At 29.2% G+C, this 12,103-nt stretch overlaps 1 protein-coding gene across 1 annotated transcript; it reads right to left on the bottom strand.

Moving 5' to 3' along the window:
- Window positions 1–958: 958 nt before the first annotated feature.
- LOC113859098 (uncharacterized protein At5g65660-like) lies at window positions 959–1,867 on the bottom strand. The gene is made up of 2 exons (XM_027491913.1): window positions 1,605–1,867; window positions 959–1,411 (listed from the first exon to the last, which is right to left on the bottom strand). The coding sequence occupies exons 1-2, from the start codon at window positions 1,809–1,811 to the stop codon at window positions 1,229–1,231; spliced, it is 390 nt and encodes a 129-aa protein (XP_027347714.1). The 5' UTR covers window positions 1,812–1,867; the 3' UTR covers window positions 959–1,228.
- Window positions 1,868–12,103: the final 10,236 nt, after the last annotated feature.

Below are 12,103 nucleotides of genomic sequence, written 5' to 3'. Positions count from 1 at the left end.
GTTATTGTTAATTGAATTGCATTTTACATTTTTCAAAGTATTATAATACGATATAAATTAAAATGAAAAATTTAAAGTATTATAACTTGATAGAAATTAAAATATAACAAAATATTAGTATAAGAATTAAAATAAAAGACTTTAAAACATTAAAAATAATTTATAAATTAGTGTCAGCTACATAAACAATGTGGATTTTAAATGAACAGATATTTCTTTAAATAAAAATAGAAAGAAAAGAAAAATGAAGTTGTGTAGAGATTTTGATTCTGTTGAGGTGGTTTATGGGATCACTAACCACCTTCATCCTACAATAATTTCATCACTGATAGTGGCGCGTTTTCATCGGGACTGGGAGTCTATCGGCATCCAATATCAAGATATGATAACGTTATAAAAAGTGCACATTTCTATTCCTTACTGGGAAAAAGTATTACCAAGAAAAAGAACAATTATACTTGAGATTGATATGAAATGATCTTAATAATGAGAATACTAAATAGATTTAATTGAATGGGGATGCGCACCTTAGTGCCTTTTGGTTTGAAGAATATGTGCCCTTTATGCTTTAGACAGGTATGCATGCACCTTTGCAGGTGCATTGCCAATTATCCATTCTTAGGACATAGGCTAACCATAAAGGCAAGTGCTTACGATTAACTAAGCTGCCATTTCGGGTATGTCCTTGCACACACGCCTCAAAATTTAGTTTGTACGTTTCAATCAAGAGCTTGATTTTAAAAGAAGAATTTACCAACCAACAAAGATAATATGTGATATTAAATAGTGCTAACAGATAATCATGATAAAAAAATCCACTTTCATCTTTTTTTTTGTTCCAAATGCTCCAGATTATAAAATACCGCTTTAATTATATTAATCAAATTTGACGATAGCTGATATTTATGTAAATATCGTATGCACCATAATTTGTATTTGAAAAGAAAAAACCAATTCAAGAAGAAACAGCGAAATTGGATTTTGCTTTCAATCAATATCCTCCACCTAGAGACTCTTTAATAGTTACACACTGCACAAGGATTTGAATCAAATGAAATTGTCATCAAAACCTACAAATAGACCTGCGACCCTACGTATCCCTTATTTATGTTTGCATTTTTTTTTCTTAATCTCATTTTCTAGGTAATGAACAAATATACATTCGCATAGCCGCCACAACGAACAGTGACAACATTGGATGAGTGTGGTGGCACTAGCAAAGTAATAGTTACAAATATAAAGGCACTGGAATTTGGGGTGGCTTGGGTGGTGGCTTCTCTGACAAGTCTACGGTCACAACGACCTCATCTGATCTTGAGGGTTGGCACGGACACGGTAGTGCTATGAATTTTGGCACCTCATCCCCTGGCATCAACACTGGCAAGCTTTGTCCCCTGCTCTGTCTCAATTCCTATCCATCAATACACCCAAAAACAAAACAAGAGTCATAAAATTAGACCATCATGTCTTATGATATACAGCAGCAACACCATCCCACCGTGTCCCAAATTTCGTTTTAAAAAAAATTAACATAAATAATATGTTATAACTTAGGATTATTTGAAGGAGACTAAAAAGAGAAAATTGAAAGTTAAAATGGGTACCGTAGATTGTTTAGATTTGGTGGGCGAGGAATGGTTCTCATTTGATAAAGATTGACGGAAGGAGCGGAGCTTATCCCAATGGTAACAACATGAGAGGATGCCACTCAAGCTGAAGATGATGATTAAGAGAAGGGCAGTGCCTAAAGGGAACCCAAGGGACGGTCGAGATGCATCCGCGTGGGGTGGTGAAAGATCTTGGCTCTCCATTGTGCTCTAATGTTATCGTTCCTACACTCATAAGTGAGGAACTGAAGAAGGGGATTGAAGAGGTGAGAGAAGTGTGAGGGTAGTTTTTGCTTTCGAAGGGAAGGGGGGGTTTATATAAAGAGTATAAAGTAAGGTGTGGAAAATTGGAGAAAGGCTACAAAAGGAGGAGGATACGTGTAAAGATGGAATTTTAAGGTGTTCACTCTCATGTCATGTTGAGTCCTGCCCATAGTACGGAAAGCCTTGTGGGGACCACTTTGGGCGTTTGATTTAGGTTTTGGCTTCGGTGGTGGTTAGCATTGGGGCACAGTTGTGTTGACAAACATTACGTGTTGGTGTGAGCCGCGACGAGCAGGGGATGCATCCCACTCTCTTAAATTGTTATTTTTATGTTTTGTTAACGTCACTATTTAAAGAAAATGCAAGATTTCTTTATCATTTTTAATATATTAATTCTTTTATTTGAAAAAGTGGTAAGAGAATTTTCAATACGATGATAGAAAAAGTGAAAGCATTGTTCATATTTTAAATTTTAAGATATTATTATAATGCAAACTAGTTCTATATTTTTGTTATGGTTGAAGTCCACAAATTGAGGGGGGAAATTGTATGAATGAATTGTTTATTGAAGAATGAACAGAGGAATAGAGATTTTGACCAAAAGAATAGAAAAGAAAGAGAAAGCAGAGTGGCAGGCAAGAAACTTGAGGGAACATGAACGGCGAAAATAGAATGAAAGCAAAAGTGGCTGTTCGAAGGCATGAAAGGCTGCATCCTTATGGCTATTTGGCCTCACTTCCGCATCTATCATCTATCATCTATCACTTCCTAATTTCCAGTTCTCTGTCACGTGCCTTTTCTCCTTATTATAATAACATTAAGGATTTCATATATGTTTGAAACATCATAATTTTAGAGAAAATAAATCGTAATTTTATCCTCTAAAAATAAAAGTATCATTAAATAAGTATTTTAAAGATTATAATATATTCTGATAAATATAAAATGATAGATTAAAATATTATTATTTTTCAAGTCTAAAAATTAAAATTTTGTAATTATATATTAAAAATAATTTTTTTAATTTTAATTTTTTTAAAACTATTTTTATCAAACAAAATAAGATAGTATGAATTTATTCATACTATTACTTTAATGAATTTATATTTTTAAACAATAACATCTATCGATTTAGCTATATTTTAATAATATTTAAAAACAAAAGTACTTTAAAAAAGTTAAATATGAAACTAATAAAGATAGTAAATTCTTAAAAATTTAAGAGGTAAATTCAGAAATTAAGAAAATAATTGGGATGAAAATAAAATAAAATTAATTTCAGTTAGTAGCTGAAAATTAGCGTTTAAAATAAAAATACTAGTTAAAGTAGCCTTAAAAATATGCTAGTTACTATCTATTTTAGTTTCCCTACCATTATTTGTATTAAACAATTTTTTTTGTTTATTAATAAATTTTCAGCTAGTTGGAATGGTTATTCAAACACACGATGTGTTTGGTAAAGCTAATTAAGTAATACATGTAAAATGATAGAAAAAAATATCATTAATTTTTAGTTCAATATTTAAAATTTGATAATAATATTTTTTTATAAAATTAATTTCTTAATTTATTCTCATGTAAAATATTTTATTGAATAAAATGAGATAATACGAATGAATATATTCAATTATTTTATATCATATAAAATAAAATTTACTGATTTGATTATATTTGAATAAAATTTATAATAAAACTGGTTTTGCTAAAGTTAAACGTAAAAAGAATTTTTTAAAAAGTAATAGATATAAAAATAAAATAAAATATTTTTAACTAGTAGCTGAATAGTAGTAGTGTTTGAAAAAACACTAGTAAGCACCCATTTTAACTACCTTATAAATAACAATTGTTTTTGCTAAACAAATATTTTACTTAGTAAAATAAGTTTTGAGCTAGCTAAAATGTTTCGCAAGCACACTCTTAATTCATCATTTAAGGATTTAAATTGTTATTATATTTTTTTTCTTAATTTTGTCATTAATTAAATTGTTTTTTTTATCACTTTACTTCTTATAAGTTATGATTTGGGGAAATCTTGAATCATTTTTGTCAAAGGATTATTTTATCATCGAATTAAAATTTTTTATCACTTTAATTTTTTATATTTAAAGACCAATTATATATTTTAAGAAATTTTTAGAGTAAAGACAAATAACTCCTGAAATATAGTATCCTATAAAATTTTGATATATGAAAATCATTACGACTTATGTAAGCTATATACTGTTATTTTATGAGTTTAAGTGTTGTAGACTAAGTATACATTTAAGGCATCACCTACTATAAGATAACATATGTGAAGTATCGTTTTATGCAAAACAAACAAGCAGCTCCTGCGGATGGTTTATATAAAATTAGTCAAGAGTATTTGTTAATCAAAATTTTACTTTCTTGGTAAAGAAAAAAAAATAACTTTTTACGTATTTTATACTCTAAACTGATATTTTTTATGCTTGTTTAATTAAAGTAAATTTAACAAATATACCAATCATTTTAATTTGTATAAAAAATATTATTTTTATAAAAAATTATCACTAAAAAGCAGTATTTGACATAGGATAAAAATAAAACAATTGAATGAATATATTTTTAAAAGTTTTATCTCACTTTAGTGATGAAAGAAATTTTAGTAAAGATGATTTAGAAATATAAAAATTGAACAGTGTAAAATTATGAAAAAAAAATGGATTGTATAGCAATTTGAAAAAAGTTAAGAATCGCAAAAATATAAAATAAAGCAAATGTAAATTGAAGATGAAATTTCAATGTTAAATGTTGTTAGGATTTAAACTTCACTCGGATATTTACTTATGTATAAAAATTAAAAATTTTAATTAATTTGAAGATCTAATTATATGATCTAATTCTTTAGTGTAGTAAATTTAATGTCTTGATATTATACCCTAATTTTTAGCTAAAAAAAACTTCATATTTTAGTGAAATGTGAATTATGTCATACTCATATATTTTTATATGTATTATTTCTTTTGAAATGTGTTATGTATGTTTGAATTATATGAATTTGCATATGTTGAGGTATAAATATAAGAGTTGTATGGCTGTTGAACATAGAGTTGTGTATTTGTAGTGCTTTGTGATAATTTTGTTAAATATGATTAGCAGTGCGGGTTTGTGATTAGTTGTGATATATGTGTTGAGAATATATGCTGAAATACTTGATTAATGTTGTGAGATTCTCGGTGTTATTGTGAGAATATATATATATATATATATATATATATATATATATATATTATAGACATGACTGTGCTGCCAAGATGGATCGCTCTCACTAGAAATAGTTTCTTCTAGAATATTTGACTTATGAAACTAATTGAAACTGAACCGTTGCATTTGCATTAGATGGACTAAGAATAAGTTGAACATGCTGCATCAATTGGCTGAGATTGTTGTGTTACTTGCTAAGAATTATGAAAGCTGTATAGATAATTCTAAAATATTTTCATACTCTACGATTATGACAATTGGTTATATAAAATCACCCTTTCATTTTTCTGTGTGTGTTGCAATAACCGTAGGATTATACGTGAGCAAATGTGACAGGTAATGCACCTACTTCTCATGCTAGAAGATCTGACTTAGGAATATTGAAGTTATCATACTTTTTGAGAAGATTGTGACTTTATTCATTTTGTTAGTCTAGGTCTTAGTTGTGGATCTAGACTATTTAGCTACAATTTTTGAGAAATGTAATTTTTATTTATAAATTTGTATTTTGAGCTTCATGTAGTGTAACTGTTATAAATACATATACTTATATAAACTTTTTTGTTATATGAAAATGCCTTTGGAGCTTTGTTATTTTACTGAAATATTGAATTTAAGTTCTGAAAAATTATTTTGAATTAAATATGAGTTATATCTTTTATACTATATATATATATATATATATATATATATACACACACACACTCTATCTCATGGATAAATCTATACAAAGAACAATGATGTATGATGTTATTGATTCTTTGTAAAAGGAGTCATGATAAATTAAAAGAATCTCATTAATTTTTCATAATCTCTATGTCTAGGCAATTAGAAAAAAATCAAAAAGTTCACTCTAAATCTAAATGTTTAAACTAACACGTCTCTTGCCTAAAAATATTCTAAATTCATGTAATTGAATGGTCAAATTAATTGTAATTCGAGTATAGAAGTTAAACTATGCAATCATTAAGAATACATGAATTAGATTAGAAAAAATAGATTATATAAGTTTAAATATGACCTCCATTATATCTTGATTAGAAAAAATAGATTATATAAGTTTAAATATGACCTCCATTATATCTTGATTTAAGAGAATTCAACAGCATATTTTTAAAAATTAAAACATAAAAATAAGAAAGAAAGAAAATATTTTCATAGAAACTTGGATAGACAAAAGAAAGTCTTCCAAAAATATAGAAATTAGAAGAGAATTGAGAGAAAACTAGAAAAGAATCACAAATCAAAAAGTTGAAAACTAGAAAAATAAATGAGATTTTATGAGATGAACTCCATCACATATATTTATAGATTTTGGGTCATGTTGGGCATTGAGATGCTGAAATGAGCATTGGAAAACGCAAAAACCGTTATTGAGTATTTTTTTAGTTGTTGCCAACATTGAAATGCACATAAATTTTCAACTGCTTAAACTCTAAGCATTGGAACACCTAATATGGGTGTTGGAATGCCCGTAGTCATAAAGTAATTTGATTCTTTTCTATTGAGTGAGTGTTGGAATGCCCACACTGAGAATTGGAATGGAATGCTCTGCTTCAAAATTGAACCTTTGGAATTTTTATACTTAACTTTTGGTTTAGCACTTCTTCCATTTCAAATTGTCTTTCAAGCTTCATTTAAAACAATAATTTATTTTTCAAAATTCAAATCCTGAAAATTATCAAAAACTCATGAATTTCTCCACAGAAAGTAAAAATAAATGAATTTATCTTTGTTTTAATTTATTGAGCATAAATCAAGCAGATATACATTATTTTCATATATTTATTTTATTTAATTCAAATTTCTACATATTGAAATCTATAAATATACTATAATTATATATTTATTACAAACAAATTTTTGACAATGAAACAAAAAAAATTAAAAATATTTTTATCAAACTTAAAGTACAGCGCCTATAAGAAGATCTTTTAATAAAAAATGTACAAAGTGTTGACAAGCTATATTAATGTTTCTAATGTACACAAATGCATTAGATTTATAAAACGAGACGTTTATTCATGAAAATAAGTATAAAACAAACACAATAAAAATAAAAAAGAAGACTTTATATAAAATACTTTCATCCATCTTTATTATATATTTCTTTTAGATATTTTTTTTTATATTTTAAGAGTTCTATTTTTATCTTAAATTCTACTATATGACCTAAAGAAGTTTGAGATTAAATAGATTTGAGTAAAGATTCTTAGTGAGTAAAATACTATTTGTGTAGTAGTATTTAATAATAAAAACCGTCATGTGTTGTCAAGGATTATATATATTTTTAGAGGTGAGATGACTTGCTATAAATTTTGACATATTATTCGTTCTTACTGTCATTTTTATTATTTTAACTTATTATTATAAAATAATTTTGATAACCTATTATTATATTTAAAATAGGAGTTTTTATAAACTTATCTTTGAAAGAGTAGGAAAACTCAATTCAACTCTCTTTTATCTCATTTTTTGTTGAGATAGAAAATTTGACATTAATGTATTAGTAACAACTCAAAGACTATAATAAGAGGATTTTAAATCTAAAATTGCTTTAGACTTTTAAAACAGTAGGCTTAAACTCAATAATTCTTCCTCCCTCAGTGAATGAAGCCCACACATAAAAATTCTAATATAATATCATAGCTTAGATTTTTAAAAAAAATGAAAGACCTAAAAGAAAAAATAGTTAAACATAAAAAATAGACATGTGACATAAAAAAAATTCAAGAAAAAGAAACATGGACATAGGCAATATAAAGAAACCAAGTATGACTCAAATTTAAGAACAATAACTATCCCTTAATTATGGATTGGACCCACACAAAAAATTCTAATACCTTTAAAGCTGATTTGGTGATAAAATAAATTTTAAAGACTAATTTAGTTACAAAAGAACTATATCATGACAATCTAAATCTTTTAAAAGGTTAACTTGTTGGTCCAAAAGTTTAAAAAACTTACATGATGATAGGTTGTATCCATAGAAGAGTACATGTGATCTAAACAAAAAAGAATCAATATACAAAAAGGAATTTAGACAATAAATACAAAAATAGATCCTAAATGTGTAGGTATAAGATATTACCTAGGACATGTAACATCCTATATTTTGATTTAAATAAAATGAGGTTTGTTAAAGTATAATTGGAATAGATTTGGATAGAATTTATTATTAAAAAAAAAAAAAAGTGAACAGTAAAACCGCCTATGAACAGTGTCGATGAACAGTAAACCGTGTATGAACAGTGAAACCGCCTTTGTACAGTGACGATGACGTCATCAATGACGTCAGCATGACGTCATGGCTGACGTCACATCCGCGTACAGTACGCGTACAATCCGTGTACAGTACGTGTGCACAGTGTTTCCGGCGTGAACAGTAAGGCGGTGAACAGTGTTTTCGGCGATGAACAGTAAATTCCGGCGGTGAACAGTAACTTCGAAAATTTTCTATAAAAAGGGGGTTGCAGACGAAATTTTCATTTCTTCACTCCTATCCAAGGTTCTCAAAGGTTCTAAAGTCATATCTCGCCATTTTCTCCCATACTAAACCTCCTAAACTTAGATTTTTCTTCAAATCTGTGATTCTACGTTCGATCTAAAGGATTACAAGTAAGTTTTTCTAAGTTTGAAGTTAGATTTACCGTTCATTTCTCTTCTTCTTCTTCTTCTTATAGATGTTCATGATGTTCTTAGGAAAACCTCCGTTCTAGAGTTAAACCTTCGGTTAAATCCTTGTAAAAGCTCTGTTTTGAGGTAAGGGGGGCTCTACTTTATCATTTTGTTATGTTTATTACTTGTATTCTCATAGATCTTGTCATGTATGTGATTATATGTGGAATAATCCTTGCTTTATGAAAAATAATCGGTGAATAGTGAGAATAATTGGCTGTTTATGTGATTTATGATGAATACATGGTGAAAATGTGATATTATGTCCAAATAAGGCATGATAAGGTATATTGAAGATGGTTGATATGATTATATGATTTTGTGATATGAAATATACAAAGAGATGGAAGTTTTATGTTTGAATATATTGTGTTTCATGTAAAAATGATGTGTATTGTTAATATGCCATGGTTTGATGTATATGATGAAAAATATGTGTGAACATGAGAAATGACATATGTGAACATATGAATATACTCGAAAGAGTATGAGATGGAAAAAGATATGATGTAAATAGTTACAGAGATACACTGGGGAGTGGAAGATGGAGACGATATGGGATATCTTGGGGAAATGCAGGGTGGTGAGTGACATTCGGGATTGTGCACGGAATATTGTGTTCGAATGCACCACATGGCCACACACTCATTTCTCGACTTGACTCCTGACCATTACCTTTGCTAAGGGGCTGTCTATTGCATGCGTTGTATCCGTATTGCATTGGGCCATCCGGCGACTATTTACATGGATGTGTAAGACCTCGGGATAGAGGCATCGGATAACTGTGGCCACAGGGCGCGGTAAGCGCGGATAAAAGTAAAAGAAATTGTGAATCTGTGTAAAGTAATGCGCGTTGAGATGAGAATATGCTTTATATAACCTTGTGATATGTAATGCCATGATGTTTTCTTTAATCGTGATAAGATGTGTTTTGTGAAGAATGTATATGTTATGTATGAGTGGTAGGGTAGAGACTCACCCTTACACAACATTTTTTAGGAAACCAGGTTGAATAGTACCAGGCTCACAGTGCATGGATGGATGAGAACTGCTATAGGACTTAGTTATTTTGAGTTATGTAATGAATATTTTCAGTTCTATAGCATTCTTTTGAAACAGTTGTAAAACTACTATTTCTTTTTATTGCTGATGAAAATTCTAGAATCTTTGTTTTTCTAAAGTACTTATGAATTAATGAAATTTTACTCTATGAACCTTATGTCATTTCCATGTCTGTTTCTATTTAGAGAGTTTTTGAAAGAAAAATTTACTCTACTATTTAACTTTTTATGAAAATTTATTATATATTGAGAAAAGAAATATAAGGCGTTACAGGACAACCTATGGCTGTCCAGATGCTGCTACGACATGTGTTGATCTAGGATGCCTATTATTGCCTTTCTTTCTCTCTTTCACATCTCGATAACAATCAAATAAATAACAAAAAGGTTAAGCAGGTAACAATATACAATAAACAAGTAACTTTGTATAATTTAAAAAAGAAAGTAAGAATACCTTCCATAATTTTGCTAGTAATCTCAAGCTCTTCATTGACATTCAACTCTAAAGATGGATTCAACCCTAATTTTAACTAGTTTTGAGTACATACCAGAGCTTCAACCATCTCAGAATTTAATGAAGCCCTATAAACGTCTAGCACTATACCTCCAGTGCTAAGAACAGATTCAGATGCAACAGTGGATACCGGGGTGGCCATAATATCTCTAATGATTGTGGACAATACAGGAAACCTTGAGGAATTTGATTTCCACCAAATTAAAAGTTCAAAATTCTAGTCCCATCTACACATGGCTCGCCCAAGTATATTCCTAGCTCTTTTTTTTTTATTATTATTATTGATAAGGCTTTTTTCCTTAAGAAAATGCTTAAGAGTATTAGCTTTTGCCCTATGAGGGGCAATTCTGCCTAACCAGCAAGTAAGATAACAGAATTTGATGATTGGAAATCATGTTGTGATTGAGAAGAACCCTTATTTTTCATAATATAACAATTATACATTTGGTGCTTACTTTGACATTCCTTACATTTTCTAATGCAATGAAATGGTCACATGGTGCATTTGAGTGAAATACCACTCCACAAATTGTATCTTGAACTTGGGGTCTAAAATAACACCATCATACAACAGATGATTTATGTGATGTATATTTTTCCAATATTTATCATATTTCTTTTTCATATCACTGCCTATTTTGTTCATTTGACAATCAACATTTTAAATAGTCAACCAATTGATGGAAGGCATTGTGAAGAGTTAGAGTGTTTGATGCAGAAAATAGTTTGGTTGCATCATTAAAAAATTTTAAAAACATGAGCATCAGCCCAATCTATGCATGTTGGGGGCACCAATACCCCCAAATGAATCTATGATGGGTCAAGAAATTTAAGTCTCTTAAATACTTCTTGAAATTTTTTAGGAGAATCCAACATGGCATATGTTGAATTCCACCGTATTGAACATCAAGACACACTGATTTTGATGACTGGATACCAGCTACCTCTATACACTACTTAAACTTGCTAAGCCTTTGTGATGATGTTCTAAAATACTTTATGGCATGTCTTATTCTCATAATTGAATTATTAAGTTCTTTCAGTCCATCTTGCACCACTAAATTCAAAATATGAGCACAACATCTCATATGCAAAAATTCTCCCTCACATACCAAATTGGATATGGAATTTAACCTCTTCTTAAGGTATGCTACAACCACTTCATTGGCTAAAATGTTGTCGACAATAATTATGGAAACATAATTAAGACCCCATTACCTTAACACACTCTCAACTTGTTTTCCTATGGTATCACCTTTGTGATCATCAATTATAGCAAAGCTAATGACATTTTTTTTGATATTTCCATTCATTATCAACAAAATGGGTTGTGACACTCATATAATTCAGATTTTGGATTTAAGTCCAACAATCTGTGGTTAGAGCTATCCTACTGGTGTTGGCTTTAAAAAGTTTTTTTAACACTTCTTTTTCATTTAGGTATACTTGAAAACAGTCCCTAGCTACTATGTGTCTAGAAGGTACAATAAATTGGGGTTGAAAGACCTTAAGTAGCTTTCTAAAGCCAACACCCTTAGCTACACATAAAGAATGCTCATCAATTATGATATATTAAGCTACTGCTTTCTTACAAGCATCTTTATCTAACCTAACATTTGTGGATACTAACTAATTGTTGTTCCCACCAAATGTGAGGATAGATTGTTTAGGGTCATTTGAAGAAGCAAAAGGAGATCTTAAATAGGATTTTACATGACCAAGCATGTTGAAGTGCCACGTTTTTTGGTATCATG

The sequence above is a fragment of the Abrus precatorius genome, unplaced genomic scaffold, assembly GCF_003935025.1.
Source record: "Abrus precatorius isolate BTA unplaced genomic scaffold, Abrus_2018 Scaffold2, whole genome shotgun sequence".
NCBI classification, from domain to species: Eukaryota; Viridiplantae; Streptophyta; class Magnoliopsida; order Fabales; family Fabaceae; genus Abrus; species Abrus precatorius.
The sequence above is the reverse complement of the archived record's forward strand: the minus strand, read 5'-3'. Positions and strand labels throughout refer to the sequence as shown.